This window comes from Pelodiscus sinensis, chromosome 6, assembly GCF_052426305.1.
Source record: "Pelodiscus sinensis isolate ZL-2025 chromosome 6, ASM5242630v1, whole genome shotgun sequence".
In the NCBI taxonomy this organism is placed as follows: Eukaryota; Metazoa; Chordata; order Testudines; family Trionychidae; genus Pelodiscus; species Pelodiscus sinensis.
In genome coordinates this window covers 119902813-119923389 of record NC_143057.1, presented here as the reverse complement: position 1 = coordinate 119923389, position 20577 = coordinate 119902813, and the positions used below count along the sequence as shown (strand labels likewise).

The 20577-nt window shown below is 44.0% G+C and overlaps 1 protein-coding gene across 10 annotated transcripts in view; it reads left to right on the top strand.

Annotated features, from left to right (window-relative positions):
* LOC102463526 (urea transporter 2) overlaps window positions 1-20577 on the top strand; it is a 176227-nt gene that overhangs the window by 21215 nt on the left and 134435 nt on the right. For all 10 annotated transcript variants that reach the window (XR_016349965.1, XM_075932743.2, XM_075932742.2 and 7 more), the window contains 4 exons: window positions 2531-2693; window positions 4548-4737; window positions 12363-12491; window positions 15927-16119. Coding sequence is in view for 9 of the 10 variants with exons in the window: in XM_075932738.2 (XP_075788853.1) it covers window positions 2531-2693; window positions 4548-4737; window positions 12363-12491; window positions 15927-16119 (675 nt within the window). In the remaining variant the exon portion in view is untranslated. The remainder of the gene's footprint in view (window positions 1-2530; window positions 2694-4547; window positions 4738-12362; window positions 12492-15926; window positions 16120-20577) is intronic.

The following is a 20577-nucleotide window of genomic DNA, read 5'->3' as shown; positions in this document are numbered from 1 at the left end:
TTCACAGCATGATCTCTTTCTGATAAACCGCTTGAGTTTCAGTTTGTCAGTTGGGTCTTGTAAGGAACATCCCAGGTGATGTTCGTCAATTACCCTATGAGTAGGATTATCGCGTGCACAAATACCCACTTACTCAATCAGAATGCAAGGAAGCATGTGAGGAATGCTAAGTACTGAATACAGATTAGATTTTTCTGCCAAACCCAAAACACACTTTCCATAGGTTTTATGAATTAGCCGATATTTTTCTCCACAATAATTAACAGGAAAAAAATCTTTGTTCAAATGCAGATTCATTTGTCTGTGCATTCAGCCAGAGGCCACAAGCACTTTGCTTGGAAGGAAAATTCTGATTCTTGATTATTTTTTTTTAAATACAGGAAGTGGCTAAATACACACCATTCTGAAAGATGTTTTTTAAAAATTAATAGTATAAAGCATTTGCTGCAGCTGTTATGCCCAGAAAAGTGAGGAAGGTGGGAAGGTTAAACAAAAAATTGAAATGAGTAACAGAACTGTGGAAATACGTATGTACTGGTCATGCTGCCTAACCACACAATCTTTTTATTATCTTTGTGTTCTTCCTTTTCGCTCACCTTACCTATCTGTTGATATTCCTTACATATTGGATTATGCACCTGAAGTAAGATTTTTAACTACTTCTGGGTACATAGCACTTCTGCACTTGTTATGGTTTTTTTTTTTTCAAGTTTGGGCAGTTTATGGCAGTAAACTGGCCAGTGAGCATGTGACAGTTTATTCCTCCAGACTGAGTTAGACTGAGTCAGAACTGCTCAGCTCTGCGTGTTAGCCCCTGCACTGCTTCAGTTAAGGGAAACTCTCCTTTAGTGTTTCCAATTTTATTTGGACATGAAACCCTTTTAAACTCGAAAGAATTTTGCAGAACCCCTAATCTGGAGCTGAAAAATAGAACCAAAAATAAGTAAGGATAATAATAAACAAATGCTAAATAAGGTCATGAGATCAACGTTTAGTTTAATTGCACATATTTAAAAACAAAAATCACATCTAATTGTGTGATTACAAAAAATGTGTACAAAAAATATTTTAGATTATAAAATGTGATTGTAATGGAATTTTCTCACAGAACCCTTATCTTCACTTTGCGGAACCCGGGGGTTCCACGTAACACCATTTGGGAAACACTGGCATAAAAAATAGGAGCTTGTACTTCTGGAACATGAACTCTATCCCATGCTGCCATGAAGCTCCAAGTGACCATAATAGGCAGCACAGTGAAAACTGTTAGACCATAAGGAGTAATGGATTCATTACACTATTTGCATGTGAAATTCAGTGACAAATTTAAATTATCTGTGCACAGTCTTACCACTAGGGGTGCTGTAGTACATTTTGCTTCCTATTTAAACCATAAACCACCAATCAGAACAGATGTCGCTTTGGTTTGCCATTCACTGCACTGTCTCCTTTTCCTCAACAATTGGCCTGGATGGGTCCTACCCCTCCAAATAGGGAGCGAATTCCAATGAAAGCTTTGGGGATTTTGAGCTCAGGGTGCTAAATTGGGAATTTTACCCTAAGCACTTGAGCCAAGATTTTCAGAAATTAGATCCAACATTCATAAAGAACATGTCCAATGACTTCAACAAGTCTTGGATTGGGCTCCTATAGTTTCTTAAATAAGAGCTGAGTACTTTTGAAAATCAGGCATTCAGGTTCAGAACTCCAAAGGCATTTAGATGCCCAATTCCCATTATTTTCCCTGAGAAGAAGGCATCTACAGAGCTGTGAGGTTCTGTGCCTAAGCCCCCAATTCAGCCAAACTCATAAGCATAAGCTTATGTTTAAGAAAGGGAATGGTGGTGTGAAGGACTGCAAATGCTTAAAATTAAGCTTGTGTTTTTGTGCTTGGCTGAAGTTGACTTCATTTCACTGATTAAATACAGGTATGTGGATCTAACTTTTAAGCATGCACTTTGAGTGGCTGGAAGAAACAGCAAAATTAAATAAATTCAAATGAAAAATAAGTTGAAAAAGTGTTAACAGTGAGTGTCCATCTCCATTGGAACAGCTTCCCAAAGGATGTGGTGGGTTCTCCAGAGTCTTTGGGTTAAATCTTGGCTCCATTGACACCCATGGCAAAGCTCCCACTGACTTCAGTGGGTCCACGTTTTCACCCTTTAACTCAAGAACTGAATTCTTTCTAGAAGACAGGTTGTAGCCGAAACACAAGTTATTACTGAGTGAAACTATGGCCTGGATTATATCGCAGGTCATTCTAGATGACTATGGATCCTTCTGGCCTTCAGATTTATGAAACTGTGAAAATCTTGGCCTTTGGTATTGTTATGAGGGGCAATACAGTGAATCTGAGAGAGATTAAGGTACCCAATGAATGGCAATACTTGAATGAAAAGCAGATATTTCCACTGTCTCTCTAGTTGCTTCCAGTTTTGCTGTGCAATAAATACTAAGTGGCACAGAGAATAAATAATCGATATATTGGGGCATTGTAATGCATTGTCTCCTTTCCTGAATTCCTCCAAAGGCTCTGAAAGCAACCATGGAAGGCAGTGTTGAACTCAAGATAGAAACAAAAGGGGAAAGGAAGACACAAAAGCAGAATCCAGTGAGAAAAGGTGGGAAGAGAGTCTGCAAAGTTCTTGGATATATCACAGGAGATATGAGAGAGTTTGGAGACTGGCTGCAAGGTAAGTCCATTTCAACTGCACCAGTTAGAGTACATCAGAAAAACACCGTGGCTATTAAATAACAACCAGCATGTTCCATCTGTGTTAATGCTCCAAAACATCTGTTAGTCTAGAAGGTGCCACAGGACTCCTTGTCGCTTTTGCAGATCCAGACTAACAGGGCTACCCTTCTGATACTTGACATCTGTGTTAAGTAATTCAAGGAGGATTTGGTTCAGCAAACTGCCGAAGAGAAAAGATAACACAGCAGGGGCGGCCCATGAGCCTAAGCAAGCAAGGCAGCTGCCAAGGGCGCCACTGGCCCGGGCGCCCAATGAAGACGTCACGGCCATTGACAGCCATGCAGGCAGGGGCACCGATTGCGCCACCCCACCTAGGGTACCAGCTGCTGCAGCCGGCCTCAGGCCACTCCTGTAACACAGCACCATTCCTACATTATAGGGGAAATACCCCTTTGTGAAAAAAGCCAGCACGAGGCTCATCCACCATCCAAGTCCAGAGGGTGCATGAACTGGAATTCACCCCTTTGTACTGACCCTTTGGCAGAGGAGTGAATTGCATCCTGTGTTTATTTCAATTCCTTCTCATCTGTAGCATCCCTCTCCAGGCCTTTCCAGAAAACCATCCTGGATCAGTTACAAAGTGTTTCTGTGGACGTGGGAAAGTCAGTGGATATGATATACCTTGACTTTAGCAAGGCTTTTGATACGGTCTCCCACAATATTCTTGCCAGCAAATTAAGGGAATGTGGATTGGATAAATGGACAGTAAGATGGATAGAAAGATGGCTAGAAGGCCGGGCCCAGCGGGTAGTGATCAACGGCTCGATGTCAGGATGGTGGTTGGTTTCTAGCGGAGTGCCCAAGGTTCAGTTCTAGGACTGGTTTTGTTCAATATCTTTATTAATGACCTGGATGGGGGGATGAATTGCACCCTCAGCAAGTTTGCAGATGACACTAAGCTAGGGGGAGAGGTAGATACACTTGAGGGCAGAGATAGGGTGCAGAGTAACTTAGACAAATTGAAGGATTGGGCCACAAGAAATCTGATGAGGTTCAACAAGGACAAGTGCAGAGTCCTGCACTTGGGAGGGAAGAATCCCAAGCATTGTTACAGGCTGGGGACCAACCAGCTAAATAGTAGTTCTGCAGAAAAGGACCTGGGGGTTACAGTGGATGAGAAGCTGAATATGAGTCAACAGTGTGCCCTTTTAGCCAAGAAGGCTAATGGCATATTAGGTTGCATTAAGAGGAGCATTGCCAGCAGATCCAGAGATGTCATTATTCCCCTTTATTCGGCTCTGGTGAGGCCACATCTGAAGTATTGTGTCCAGTTCTGGGGCCCCCACTACAAAAAGGATGTGGATGCATAGGAGAGGGTCCAGTGGAGAGCAACCAAAATGATTAGGGGGCTGGAGCATATGACTTTCGAGGAGAGGCTGAGGGAGTTGGGTCTGTTTAGTCTGCAGAAGCGAAGAGTGAGGGGGGATTTGATAGCAGCCTTCAACTTCCTGAAGGGAGGTTCCAAAGAGGCTGGAGAAAGGCTGTTCTCAGTAGTGACGGATGGCAGAACAAGGAGCAATGGTCTCAAGTTGTGGTGGGAGAGGTCCAGGTTGGATATTAGGAAAAACTATTGCACTAGGAGGGTGATGAAGCACTGGAATGGGTTACCTAGGGAAGTAGTGGAGTCTCCATCCCTATAGGAGTTTAAGTCTCGGCTTGACAAAGCCCTGGCTGGGTTGATTTAGTTGGGATTGGTCCTATCTAGAGCAGGGGGCTGGACTTGATGACCTTCTGAGGTATCTTCCAGCTCTATGGTTCTATGATTCTATGTGTCCAATGTGCTCTCTTGCAGATAAGCCAATCCCATTTCAGTTTGTCGACTGGGTCCTGCGAGGGACGTCCCAGGTGATGTTCGTCAATAACCCTCTCAGTGGGCTTATTATGATTGCTGGGTTCCTTGTCCAGAATCGTTGGTGGACGATCACAGGTTGTCTGGGAACCGTTGTCTCAACATTTACAGCACTGATTCTGTGTCAGGACAGGTAGGTGGCCTGATGTCGCCTGGAAATCAAGTGCTATTCAAAATATTGTGATAAGTGAGAATGAAGATTTACATTCAGACATCTGTCCCTTGATGTGCTGAATAGTTAAGACTGCCTTAGCTTCATATATCAACAGAAAGACAAAGTACATCCTAATCTGTTCCTATGTAGGTTGTTATCCTCTGAAACAGAACCTCTGGGGAATGCTGTCTTCACAAATAAATACATTTTTCTTTCACCTTCAGGGCCCAAGCTCCTGAAATCCCAAATGAGGCAAAACAAGCCCAGGAGTTATGTGCTGTGCACACTGTAATAGCCAAACCAGAGCTAGCTTTGATCTACCCAGCTCAAACAAGAGTAATAGTGCAGCTGTAGCTGCTGGACTACATCCCAGAGTTCTGGACAGGCTGTACAACCCATGTGACTATGGCGTCAGGGCTGCTGTACTCTAAGCAGGAGTGCACACAAGAGTGGGAAAGCAGGAGGGCCCCTCTCCCCCAGTAGTCATCTGGGGTACAGAACTCCGCTAGTCTGGGTCTGCAGAGAGCCCAGGTCTGCAGGGAGGAGCACGAGTTCCTACCAGAGCTGGGTCCAGAGGTAGGGAAAAGTGAGTCACCTGCTAGCATGGGAAGGGCCCCCCAATTCCCTGGAAGTGCTCTGAATGAAGCCAGTCAGAACTCCAGGGTAGCATGCCTCCTTGATCACACCACCCTCAGGGCAAGAACCTCATACAGCTTTGCCCTTTATGGGACTGGCCTCAGAGCATTCAGCATCTCTTTCCACATGGTGCTTCCTGCTGCAAGACTGCCTCTGTGCAGGGCTTCTGGGGAAGCCAGAGGACCCTGCACCCCAACTCCACAACTAGCAGTGACTCTCAGACAGCTTTGTAAAAGGGAAGGTGTATGAGTCAATAGGTATACAGCGTAGCCCAGAGCTTGATAGCAGAGAAGTCAGTGATTTTCATCCAAGTCCATATTGAGGGAATTCTGGTCTAGATACCTTAGACTCCTTCTCTTCCAATCCCCCATAGCAGGCCACTCTGGACACTGCTGTCTGGACTCTTGACACCCCCATTGCTCCTCTTCCAGTCTTTGTCCTGCGTCCCAGGCAAAGCATCATCTGATCACATCCCCCTCCTGGTGCTCAGGTTATGGAAGGCAATGACCATTGTCCACAGGCAGATCGCTGAAAAGCCTTACTTGTCCTGAGGGCTTCAGCAAAAATCATACACTGAATTCCCACCACCTACACATTAGTGCAATACATAAGGAAACTAAGGTACACCGAATATTAGCATAGGACAGTAAGAGTTGTGTGCAACATAACAAGGTGAATAAAAACACAATGTAACAAGGTGAGTAAAACACCAGGTGCCCCCCAAAGGGGGCAAAGTTAAATTTCTGCACATGCTCCTGAGTCTGAGCTAGCTAGAACTAAAATCAAAGTATTGTAGGACTGGATGGGACCTCAAAACAATCTTCTAGTCCCGTTTCTCATGGCAGGCCTAAACTACTATCTCGACCATCCCTGACAGGTGTCTGTCTAACCTGCTCTTTAAAATATCGTATGATAGAGATTCCACAACTTCTCTAGGCAATTTATTCCAGTGACTAACTGCCGAGACAGTTAGGTTTTCCTAATATCCAGCCTCAACCACCATTGCTGCAGTTTCAGTCCATTGTTTCTTGTCCAATCCTCAGAGGTTAAAAGAGAACAATTTTTCCCTCCTCCCTGTAACTATCATTTATGTACTTAAAAACTTATCATGTCCCATCTCAGTCTTCCCTTCTCTGGATTAAACAAACCTTTTTTTTCAATCTTCACTCTTAAGGTCATGTTTTCCAGACCTTTAATTGTTTTATTGCTCTTCTCTGGGCTTTCTCCAGCTAATCTGCATCTTTCCTGAAAGCTAATACTGGAAACTGGACATAATACTCCAGCAGAGGACTTATCAACACAGAGTAGAGCAGAATAATTATTTCTTGTGTTTTCCTTACCACAGTCTGCTAACACATCCCAGAATGATGTCTGCTTTTGTTGCAATCATGTCACATTGTTGACTCATACGTAGTTCTAGTAGATCACAGATCCCTTTCTGCAGTACTCCTACCTAGGCAGTCATTTCCCATTCTGTATGTGTGTAATGGATTGTTCCTTCCTAAGTGGAGTGCTTTGCATTTACCCTTATTGAATTTCATCCTATTTACCTCAAATCACATAGAGCTCGTCCAGCAAGAATCACTTAGTGGCTTCACGGTAAGATTTGTAAGATTGTCCATGAGGTTCTTCTGCCTGTTTAGTTGATTCTAAGAATGGGATGTATATCCTTTGCAGAAAGATACCTAATCTAAAAAGATGATGCTGCATCTGACACAACCAGGTTGAGGGAATGGCAGCCACAAGGTACAAAGAAAACAGTTGGATGCAGTGCAAGGATCCTTGCCTGGACACCATTGTTTCTTCCCTTCATGTTCATTTCATTGTCATATTCTTGGCTGCGGCCGTCCTGAAACTTTTTTATTCTCATAGAAAAGGTTCATAAACAGCTCTGTTAGGCTTTTTCCAGTAGAGTTGTTCACAGACTGGAAACAGGTCTTCTGCTGGTTTTCTGGTTTTCTTTTCAAGTCTTAAAACACAAAAACCCTTTCAAAATTACACAATAAAACATGCGTATTTACACTTCATCTGAAGTGGGTTGTGCCCACGAAAGTTTATGATACCATCTTCCTTTTTTTTGTTAGTCTCTAAGAGTATGTCTAGACTTGCACCCTATTTCAAAATTGGGATGCAAATGAAGACATTCGAACTTGCAAATGATGCCGGGATTTAAATATCCCGTACTTCGTTTGCATAATCATGTTATGGTGTTGTACCAAATAAAAGCAAGCAGGATCTTATGAGGGGGATAAGGCAAAAAGCCACATTTATTGTAAAGATGATAATAAAAAATAAAGAAAAGATAGAAGCAAACAACGTTGTTTAACTACTTATTCCTATCACTACTTAACCCTTATACACTTATATATATATATATATATATAACCATTCATTCATACATCCATTCATTCAAGTTCTGTGTATAGTTACCAGCCTGGAAGTTGCTTGTGACAGAATACTGGCCAGGTACTCTGTACACAAGTGATGGTAGTGGGGAGCGAAGTCCTGATCAGATGCGCATCTGAAGCTCCTGGTGGGCTGGCAGCAGAACCTTGGACTCTGATTCCATAGTTTTTTAGTCCAGTTCTTATAGGAATTTCTTCCTATGCCAGTCTATGGAAATTGCTGTATCATGCTGATGTCTCCAGGGTGGCTGCCAGGTGCTCATCAGTGATCTCATCGGGTGGACCTCCAGTTTCTCCACTTGACACCTTTTGGTTGCACTGGCACCTGACGCCTTCTTCAGCCCTTTGTTGCTGTATTCTCAGGCTGGCACCTCTCAGAGCCATTCATTCATCATCCAAGCACTCTCTCATACATTCATACAGTATTTTGTATAATAATAAAAGTTGTAGTTACAGAAAGTTTCTGGGTGGTATTGCTTAAAACATTCTCTGAGTGCTGAGTAAAGTTACAATGTTTTAAAGAGAACAGGCGTGAATTATGTAACAATGCCCTTAGTTAATTACAGGGCTTGGCTCCCATAGCAGAGTTAGTGGCTTGACAATGCATCCTTACAATGTATCTCTGCAATGTCAATTGCAAGCAGCCCCTTGATTATATTCTTAACAGTTGTAAGTTACATGACCTAATACATTATATTCTAAAGGGGCAATAATAATAATAAATCTAAACATTTAACAATCTTAACAAATAATAATAATAAGAAGAAGAATTAATAATAAATCTAAATACTTTAAGTTGTGGGGAACAAATTATGGGGAGTCACTTCCATTTGGGGGAATCACCACTTCCATTTGGGGGAATCACATTTTTAATACATTAATATGTTATCCCTACAATGGTGCTATTTCGAAATAGCGCTATTTAAAAATAAAACACGCTGTGTAAACATGTTATTTCGAGAGAAAACCCTTCTCTTGAAATAACCCTTATTCCTCATAAAATGAGGTTTAACAGTTATTTTGAGAGAAGGATTTTCTCTCGAAATAACGCATCTGCACAGCGTGTTTTATTTCGAAATAGCACCATAACATGATATTTAAATCCCAGCTTCATTTGCAATTTTGAATGTCTTCATTTGCATCCCTATTTCGAAATAGGGTGCAAGTGTTGACACACCCTATGGTGCTGCTAGACTATTCGTTGTTTTTTAAGTTGTTACAATCAAACATGGTTCACAATATTACAGCTGGGCTCTCACTTCACTGCACTTTGCTTCAGATATCTCACTGGCTGACTGGTGAGGCCCTGCTCCTTATATATACCCATGTAGGCATGTACATAAAAACTTAAGAACGGCCATACCGGGTCAGACCAACAGTCCATCCAGCCCAGTATCCTGTCTGCCAACAGTGGCCAATGCCAGATTCCCCAGAGGGAGGGAACACAACAGGTAAGCCTCACGTGATCCCTCCTCTGTCATCCACCTCCACGTCTGACATCATTTTATGATGTGCAAGGAAAATAAAGCTCTCAGAAAGTCTGAAAGGTTCCAGAAGATTCTATAAAGGTCCATAACATTCTAAGAGGGTTTGACCTTTCATTCCAACTGTGGGGAGAGGGTCTGTTATTTAGGGTAAGTTTTATTTTAATCTCTATTGGTTTTGTGGGGGCTGCTTAGTATGCATCCTTTGATGTTTTACTTTTTTTTTTTTGGCATTGTGCATATATAGATTCTTTAAAGATATGTAAATGAATGAATATCATAGGAGTAACCTTTCAAGGGTCGTGCCTAACTTGCTCTTCATGGTTGGTTGCAATTATGCCAAAAGGCTAACGCTCTTATTTTCTACTACTAGCCACTTAGCCCATCATAAGACGGGATTTTCAGGTTTCTCCTCCACGTCGGTCTTCTCTCCTGAGCCTCCAGTCTCTCACTCCATCTCTCTCTCTCTTTCTCTCTCTCTCTCCTCCTCCTCCTTCAACTGCCTCCCCCCTCTCTCTCTCAGCTCTCCTCCGCCTCCTGCCTCTCTCTCTCTCTCTTCTCCTACCCCTCCTGCCTCTCACTCGGGGGACCGTGGAGCCCAAATGGCCATTTGGGCTCCGCACTTCTTGTGCTGCATGGGAAGCACGGAGCCCAAACAGTTACTTGTGCCACTTGCTCCCACGCGGCGGCCTGGCTGGGCGGCACAGAAGTCAGCCAAGCACCATGGTGGGAGGCAAAGGGGGGGCGGGTCAGTGACATTCACAGCCAGGGGGCGGAGCCTGGAGCCACTGTCACGCCGCATGTCACCGCCCCGCCCCCTTCCCCTCCTGCCGTGGTGCTCGGCTGATTTCTGCGCCACTTAGCCGGGCCACTGCGGGGGAGCAAGCGGCTCTTTGGGCCCCGCACTCCCCGTGCAGCACGGGCTGCCCAGAGGGAACAGCCAGCATTTCAGCGTTACAGACTCACAGACAATGAGCTACTATATATATGATGTGCATAATCAAATGTTAGTGTTGGCCCCTTGTGAGGGCCTGAAGTTCTGTGGAACTAAAGCACTGCTGAGGCACATGCTATAAGTTCCTCAGAAGCTCACTCTCTGTGGATCCTAAGCATTAATGGGGCTCAATACCTCTCCCCAAGGGTTTGCAGCACCAGGCTCCTCCCAGGGCACCTCTGTGACCCACCTCTTCTCACTATCACATCTTTCCCTGCTAATGACCTACCTTTCTCCTCAACTGGTTGGGGAGAAATCACTACACTGACCTGTCACTGCTCTGCCAATTCATCACCATCTGCCAAGGGATCTAGGGGTCATAGTGGACCACAAGTTGAATATGAGTCAACAGAGTGATGCTGTTGCAAAAAAAGCAAATATGATTTTAGGTTGTATCAACAGGTGTGTTGTAAGCAAAACTCGTGAAGTCATTCTGCCGCTCTACTCTGCACTAGTTAGGCCTCAGCTGGAGTACTGTGTCCAGTTCTGGGTGCCACATTTCAAGAAAGATGTGGAGAAATTGGAAAGGGTACAGAGAAGAGCGACAAGAATGATTAAAGGTTTAGAGAACATGACCTATGAAGCCAGGCTTCATGAACTGGGCTTGTTTAGTTTGGAAAAAAGAAGATTAAGGGGGGACATGAGAGCGGTTTTCAAATATCTAAAAGGGTGTCACAAGGAGGAAGGAGAAAATGTGTTCCTCTTGGTTTCTGAGGACAGGACAAGGAGTAATGGGCTTAAAGTGCAGCAGGGGAGGTTTAGATTGGACATTAGGAAAAAATTCCTAACTGTCAGGGTGGTCAAATATTGGAATAAATTGCCAAGGGAGGTGGTGGAATCTCCCTCTCTGGAGATATTTAAGAACAGGTTAGATAGACATCTCTCAGGGATGGTGTAGACGGAGCGTGGTACTGCCTTGAGGGCGGGGGGCTGGACTCGATGACCTCTCGAGGTCCCTTCCAGTCCTATTATTCTATGATTCTATGATTCTATGATCACACTGGTATTTCAGTAGCACATAGGGCTCCAATTAAATCAAGACCCCAATGCGCTAAGCACTGTACTGTGACAGACCCAGAGAAGCTGGCTACAATAATTTGGTGGAGGGTAGACATGCTGGGAGCTGGGTGAATGTTTTTTTGTTTCCTGAATGAATTGCGGGAGACTGTTGCCACATATCCAAGGCAAGCTCCTGAAGCTAATTAAGAGCTTGCATGAAGCAGCAGGCTAATCAGACACCTGCAGCCAATTAAGTTCGGTGAGGCTGCTTTAAAAGGCTTCCCCCAATTAAGGGAGGGGGAAGGAGAAGAGTGATGGACTGAGAGAAGGAAGTGTGTTGCTGAGAAAGGAAAGATTCATTCAGGTGCCAGGGAGAAGGTACTAGGGGAGTGTTTGGGGAAGTGGCCCAGGGAAAAGGCTGCTGTATTGGGACTAGAGGGAAAAACCTGTCAGTTGCCACTGCCTAGGGTCCTTGAACAAACCCAGGGATAGTGGGTGGGCCTGGGGTCTCCCCAGTTGAAAAGACTGATCCCGGAAAATGAAGGACCAGAATGCAGGGGCAGAAAAATATAAGAGGCAATGTGGTGGGTCACAGCAAACCTTTGAGGCATATAATACCCACCTAAAAGTGCAGGACCCATGTGCCATGGCTGGAGCTTTGCCCCAGTACATACTCAGAGTAAGAGACAATCCATGCCCCAAAGAGCTTACAATCCCAGTGGACATGACAGGTAGAAGGTGGGGGAAAGAAGTATCACTTTCCCCACTATAAATGTTGGACAGAAGCCCAGGGAGGCTAAACAAGTTGCCCCTCATCACCAAGAAGCCTGTCTCACAGATAGAATGTGACTCCAGATTGTCCATGGATCGGTCCAATATCTTAACCACAAGACCAAGGAACTGAGAGCCAGAACTTTTAATGGCCTGATCCTCCTCTCTCACTGAATGTACATTGGTATATTACACTGGCACACAGCACATCTGGAAATTACATTCCAGCACAGGTGAGGAGACAGTATTAAGTGGAGCTGTGTTTACATGATCTTCAGCAACCAAACCTTCATGTCAATTGTCTTTCTTCCACAGATCGGCCATAGCAGCGGGATTGCATGGCTATAATGGGGTCCTGGTGGGACTGCTCATAGCAGTGTTCTCTGACAAGGGAGATTTCTATTGGTGGCTTCTCCTGCCTGTTGCTGTTGCATCCATGACCTGGTAAGTCGCACACCGATAGACTCCTGAGAGAGCCTATACAGTTGTGTATCCTAGAGCTTAAAGCCAGAATGGACCTCCAAATGGTTTTCTCTGACCTCCTACATATCACGTAGCATCGACGCCCACACACCAACAGAGTAAATAAAATAAAACCGCACTATTTCAGCCTCCAGAAGACGACTCTCCTGTGTGTCACAGGAAGAGAAGAGGGACTGAGGAGCCCCAGTGCTTGGATTCTGACCCCTTCCATTCCTGAGACCTCAGCGGTTTGTGTTGTATTGCCTTTTACACCAATAAAATAACACTACCACTGGGAAAATTCTGTGTCACTGTTCACATGCAGAATTCATGCTCCTGTCCCCAACTTGCTTTGCTTCCCTGCAGAAAAATGACTGTCTGACAGGAAAGCAAAGGGAAAGCTGCAAGAGAAGTCATGTGCCCCTCTAATGTGTTATTCTAGCTGGAAGAGAGGTAATTCACTCCAAGAGGTGTCCCAGGTGGTGCCTCCTCTTCCCCCGCAAGGAGTGGCCTGGACTGGACAGACATACACCCAGAAATCATCCCAGGCTTCAGAAAGCCACATACACATGCACAAACACACACATGCTTCCTGCCTCCCTCAGCCATGGGGAGAGGGGTCTCTGTATAGGGAGCTGCTCCCCCATCTGCCCAACCCCTATGCATCTGGATTTTCCCTGAAACCCAGATTCCCCTGCCAAGTCTCACTGCTCCCACACCCAGAACTCCCACCCCGAAGCCCACACTCCCAATTTCCCCCCTTGCCAAACCTCACTCCATGTATCCAGAATCTCCCTGCGCCCAGACCCCCTGCCCAATCCCATCCTCCCACCCAGACACCCACACCTCCCAATCACTTGTCCCCTGCATCTGGATCCAGACCACCCCCTGCTGAGCACCCTGCATTCAATCCCCAATAAGACCCAATAAGCCCTAATCCTTGCACTTGGGGCTTCCTGGAAAACCACACACACCTGGACCCTCCACCCCACCAAGCTCCACCCTCCATGAGTCCCACACACCCAGACCCCAATGTTGAGCCTTAGCAACCATCACCTGGATCCCCCTGCAGAGTCCCATTGTCTTTGCATCAAGAACCCCCAATGCCTCCCTGTGTAACCAGATCTCCACCTGCACTCAGACCCCTGACTGACCACACCCAAATTATGCTGCACAGAGTCCTCAGTGTCACCCCACACCTGAATACCCCACACGAAGCCCCTCCCACTCAGATCCTGTCTGCCCACAGCTGGTTCACTTTTCATGGAGGGGCAGGACCCCAGAGTGTTTCTGGGGCAGGTAGGTTGGGTACAATTTCATAGCCGAGTTCCATGTCCAGCGTGAGGGTTTGCAGAGTGATTGTCCACCTTCGTACCTCTGTGGTCAGGACCTCTATTCCCCTGCCATGCTGGAGCCTGCACATTTATTTAGTGACAAAATTTGCAGAATTTTAAAATATTGTTTACAGAATTGTTTGGGGAGGAGGAGCACGGAATTCCCTTAGTAGTATGCTACATATGTTTTGGCATCTAAAGCTGTGCATTTTTACCATCATTTACATCTACACAATTTAGATTAGTCCTTTCTAAAATAAATTACCAGTTTACATGTAAATTACATGTTTAACTGAAATGAGTTCAGTCCTCTAAATGTTAGCCATATGGGGGTATGTCACTTGCTCATTGTAATGTGAACAGTGACATTATTTTCACCATTTCCCTGCCTTAGCTGTTTCATTCATTCTTTTATTTGTACACATTTGTAAAAATGTTATAAAAATTTCCCAGACACAAAACTCACCTGCCCTTAACCATGATGACTGATGAGAATGAAAACAACTAATGATATTTTACTGGCCTACCAAACAATGATGTGCCCATATAGATTGGCAACCAGCTTTTTGAACACAGAACATTTGCTGGAAAGGGCCGAAACACATAGATTCTCCTGCTTCAGAAGAGTAGCCGAGTTAGTCTGTAACAGACAAAACTTAAAAAACAATTCCACAAGCCAAATGCACAGAGAAGGTTGGAACTTAACTTCATTGACAAGCTTAATTCTTATGCAAATGGTATGACCAAAGATATCACTATCTTCCACATTCTATGACTTAATCTACCAACAAAACAATGGAGGTGCTAATTGTTCTTATCAGCCTGTTGTAACTATTTGAACCATCTATTCACCCTGTCTCTCTCTCTATTTTTTTCTTCTTTCCCCCTCCTTTTTTTTCTCTCCTCCCCTTCCCTTATTTATTCTTGCTTGGATCTGGACTTCTAATACTCTGGTCATCTGAAGAAGTGGGTTGCGCCCATGAAAGCTCATGATTCCATCTACATGTTTTGATGGATTCTCTTGTCTGCCTGAACATCAAGTGGTGAATTATACCCAGTTTTGTTGCTGTAACTCAAATGGTCATAGGCCTTAACTATTGTTTTAATTATTGATTATTCCACCCCATAGGATTGAAGTTCCCATAAGATCCCAACTTTCTCCCTGTTGGGCTCAGGATCTGCTTTGGTCCCCTCTACAGCACTAATAAATTAAGGGCCAGATCCTCAGATAGTGTAAATAGCTTCATCAAAATCAATAGAGCTTCACCAGTTCTCACTAACTGAAGATCTGTCCCTAAACATTCTTAGAGTCATGAAAGCAGATAGGAAATCTGTGTACTGCTAAGTGCAGGGCACAAGTATGGAGGTGGGACTTGCAAGATAACCTAAAATACATTTGATTGCATTAGAAGGAACTCAAACTCAAATAGTTCCTAGCAAAACCCAGAAGGCATGAAGAGTATTCATTTCATTAGCGTCTTTGTTTAGACCCCGGCGTAAAGTGTCAAATACCCAGAAACCATCTACTTCAAGAAAGACCCAAGAAAACCAACAATAGAATACCACTTGTCATCACCTACAGCCCCCAACTTAAACCTGTCCAATGCATTATCAATAAACTACAACCTGTACTAGAACAGGATACTACATTCCAAGAGGCTCTGAGAGACAGACTCATAGTCTCCTATAGACAACCACCTAACCTCAGGATGATTCTTACCAACAACCACAGGACATACCACACTAACACCAACCCTGGAACTTTTCCTTGCAACAAACCCCGTTGCCAGCTTTGTCCACATATTTACTCTGCTGACACCATTATTGGACCTAACCAATTCAGTTATAAGATCCAGAACACATATTCCTGCTCATCCAGAAATATAATTATAATTTGTCAGAATAATGGATAGTTTTTGCCTAGAGTATTCATTTCATAATTTGTCAGAATAATGGATAGTTTTTGCCTAGAGTATTCATTTCATAATTTGTCAGAATAATGGATAGTTTTTGCCTAGCTGAGAGATCTGAGGAATTAATCTTTGAAAGCTTCTAATGAGAGAATTTTGTTCTTCCCTTTCAGCCCAATTATTTCCAGTGCTTTAGGCTCAATCTTCCATAAGTGGGATCTTCCTGTTTTCACCTTGCCTTTCAACATGGCACTGACTTTATACTCAGCTGCCACCGGACACTACAACCTCTTCTTCCCTACAGTCCTCTTTCAACCTGCAACATCAGTGCCCAATATCACATGGTCCAGAATTGACGTGCCAATGGTAAGAGTCACTAAAGAAACATTTCACTCTGCTTACATGATAAGCCAATAAAGAGCCATATCCTTTTATTTTCTGTCACAAAGACAGAGCACCATAATACAATTCTGTACATGGTAACAAATAACTGATAAATTTAAACAACAAATGGTCTGGTGGTACTTTTTAGACTAACAAAACATGTAGATGATATCATGAGCTTTTGTGTGCACAGCCCACTTCTTCAGATGACTGGAGTTTTAAATAACTGATACTTCACTATGGCAACTGTCTGTTTTAGTGATTTTTGGTTTTAGAGTTGCCAAGTATCTTAAACATACAAGTGGACTTAAAGGTATATGCTATCATCCTCAGTGAATCTTTCTGGGTGCCAATAATCCACTACCATGGAGACATTGGTCCTGGATTCATAGTTATATTCAAATTTTCATGCAGGGATTAAATCGCTGCACCATGTATTACTAATATAGTGTATTACATTTTTCAAAAATCACCCATCTGTTAAGAAATTGGCACAGACACTACCATGATAGGTTCATTATACACTCATGTACAGACAAACATTCAGATTATTTTATAGCCAATATTTGTGCTGGTCCTACACAAATCCATGTTTCCTACCCTATTGGTCCCTCTCCTATTAACCAAGCAGAACTATTTCCAAAGCTGTGCTGTCATCAATAATTAAGGCCAAAGTACAAAAGACATTTGTAGGAATGAGCATTTCAATTTTAAACGTGCAAAGATAGCTGGAGAAGGAAATCAACTTTGCCAAGCAGAGGACAAAAACAAACAATAATAGATTTCATGTATAAGCTTCGAGAAAGAGTTTAAAATATATGTAGAGCAGTAAAACAAAGCACAACTGCAAAGGGCACATCAAGCTAGAACCAGATCTAAACTGCAAATTACACTAGATGTGGCTGGTTATGACCTCCCCTAAACTGCATCCCTTTCACTTTTCAAACACTTATTGATACTAAAGAGATTTTGGGGTGCACGAGGAAGGTAAGTTTAGGAACAGATTCTCTGATGATGAAAATGAGCAAAGCTCCTTGAGGTGAATGGATTGAGGCTCATTTCTGACAGGAAAGAATTTAGCCTTTACTTGGAAAATACCTTCACTATTGAGCCCACACAAACTCTACTTCAGTGGAGATTTATTAATAGGAAAAGAAGGAATTAGAAATATGCTCTTAACTTCACAATTGAAAGGTGAAAGCAAAAGCTGGCTACCCAATACTGCAAGAACTATCTGAGGACAGACTGAAAACGCAGTTCCCAACTAATTAATGTTCAGTCAGCCAAAGCTTCAGATTTCAGTTAACTCTCTTATTGATATCTGACCATGACATCAGTCACAGGGAAAAAAATAGAGCCTGCACCTTACAAAATGTCATACTTAAAAGGAAGTCCATAGATAGAAGCAAAAAAAGGTGAAGGTTGTCAGTGCTTTGAACCGGAGACTACTAAAACTTACCATCTTTGTGACTTGCTTCTGGATTATTTGTTAATACAATCCTTGGTTATGTTTGATCAAAGTGAAAAATCTTTCAGGATAAAAAGAGGAACTATTGTAAGTGACAGAATAGTGATCAGTAATATTAGTCTCCTGGCATGACTTTAAATACAATTCCCAAAATAGTTGCATTGTTGCAAAGAGAAAGGAGACTGATAAGTGTGAAATCGCAGAGCCTGAATATGCCAGGAGGTCTGAATGGAGTTTTGCTGTATTTAAAGTAAGCTAATTTCTCTCTGCGCAGATGAAACAAAAGGCCAAAGAGAATGCTGAAGTGTAGATCTAGACTGCTGAAATGCCAGAGCGGGAAGGGACTAACAGCAAACAGCCTCGTTCAACCTTAGGGACCATGGGTCTGATTCAACTCCCATCGAGGTCAATGGAAAAACTCCAATTGACTTTTGTGAGAATTACATCAGGCCCATGCTACCACATGGAATTTAAAATCCCAAAGGGATCCAGGTGGTGGCAGCCACAGAACACAGAGTAGTAACAAGTCCTAGAAAAGCCAAGTAAAATCTCCCATAGACTTTCATATGGATTTGTTTTTTTCTTTCTGGTGCTGTTTCTACAACAACAGTGTGCCTAAAGCAGTTGTATTTGAGTTGAGGCCAGGTCTACACTAGGAGCGAAAGTAGAACTAAAGTACGCAAATCCAGCTATGTGACTACCTGGAGTTGACGTACCTTAGTTTAACTTACCGCAGCATCCCTACTGTGAGAGGTTGATGAGAGAAACTATTCTGTAATCTTCCCTTACTCCTCACCAGCCAGTGAAGTACCAGAATTAATAGGAGCAGGATCAGTGGTCAATTTAGTGGGTCTTTACTACACCTGAAAAGTCGACCCCCAGGAGATCAATTTCTGCAGCCTCAATCTCCCAGTAAGTGACAAAAGGCCTGAGAGCAGTAGGTGGCATACCTGGGAAGCTTGACTTCCAGTGAGAGATTTAAGGAGTTCAGTCTGTTAAGCTCATCAAAAAAAATCAAGAGTTGGCTTTATTACAGTGTATAAGTCACTTCATGGGGAGAAAATACTGGATAGTACAGGTCTCTTTAACCTAGTGGAGAAGGGTTTAATAGGAATCAATGGCAAGAAATTAAAGCCAGACAATTTTCACTTAATAAAGCACAAATAAGGCACAAATTCTTAACAGCGGGGTTGATTAATTGAATACATTTCTAAGGGGTGGAGTCTCCATAATTTGATGTCTTCAAATTAGGGATGTAAAAATGCTGTTAAAAATATAACCATCTCCTCGCACGTGGTTACATACACTGCGGGCTCTGCAATATAAAGCAGTGGTCCCCAACGTGGTGCCCGCAGGTGCCATGGCGCCCGCCGGGGCATTTATGTGCACCCGCTAAACTATCTGGGCCGGCCCCATCCCCTGGGCACATGGCACATGTGCAGTGCCAGCCCAGGGTGTGAAGCACATGGGCGGCCCCTGCCCCAGGCGCGCAGCACATGCCGGTGCCAGCCACAGATGCAAGGTGCTTGGGTGGCCCCGCCCCGAGCGCCCGGCAGCCCCAAAAGGTTGGGGACCACTGATATAAAGCTTAAATAAGCTTTATACTACAGTGCCTGCAGCAAAGGTTCATTGTGGCAGTGAAGCCACCTCTCTGGGAGCAAGGCTGGCAAGGGTACATAACATGCGGGGCCATCGAGGGTGCATAATCAGCCAGGGAGGATGGCCGGGCCCGTCATGGACAGGGACTGCTCCCACGCTACAGCAGCCCTCTGCGTGGGTCAGGCAGGGAGCTGCTCTGACCCCTACTGATTAACCGGAACTTGTAAGCCCCACCCATTACGGATGGAGCTTACCGATTTAGCGGTTAACCTGTTACATCCCTCCTTCAAATCAACATGGGATAAAATTCTATGACCTATGATACAGAGGAGAGCTGACAAGATTATTTTAATGGTCTCTTCCGGTCTTAAAATTTGTGACTTTGAAGATCTGTCGCATAAAGGGGGACCCAGCATAGATGGACTCAAAATCCTATCTTCTGTGCCTCATAGTTAAAAACCCCAGAGGTGCAATTAACATAGCTCATCACAGGAGTTAAAGGAAGTGGAGTAGATGGTGCTGGAAGATGGCCAGTCTCTATGGAAAATCTTGGTTGAATTAATAGATACATTTTCTGTAAGTGTTTTGCACCATCCTATTGAAATCAGTAGCAAGCTGTATCCAGGCTATAGAACGTGTAGGCTGTTTAAAACACAAATTACGAGCAGGTTATTAGAGAGGCAATGAAGGTGAGGTCATATCATTTATTGGACAAGCTTCTGATATTGAAAGAGACAATTTTCCAAGTGATAGGCTTTCATCCACCACAATGCCCTTCTGCGGATCTGGGAAAGGTAACCAGAGGGTACGTCTACACTGCAATTAACCACCTGCAGCTGGCGCCTGTCAGCTGACTAGAGGCTGCAGGACTGTTTGATTGCCCTGCAGACAGGCCTGCTAACAAGTTGGGAAAGGAGACAGTGGCCCTGAGGGCTCGCATTTCAAAAGAGCCAGAGGATCCCGGCCACACCAATGCTATTTCCCCTTCCACCAGAGCCCAGCCCCTTCTACCCAAAGTCCTGTCCCTTCTGGGAGCGCAGAGCTGGACACCCCCCCCCCCCCACACACACACACACACACACACACCACTACCACCACCACCCTGCCTGCAGTTGTTTGGGCTGTGACTTCAGACTCAGGGGTCCCAGAGCTCAGACTCCAGCCCACGCCTGAACATCTACACTACAGTTACATGGCCCCATAGTCTGAGCCCTACAAGTCCAAGTCAGAGGACCCAGGCCAGACACAGGTGTTTAACTGCAGTGGACATACCCCAAGTGTCAGAGCTAAATACAAAGCAGAACTGATTGTTTAGCAAATGGCATTAACAAATGTTTTAAGAAACTCTTCAAAATGTAGAGGGCATTAACACC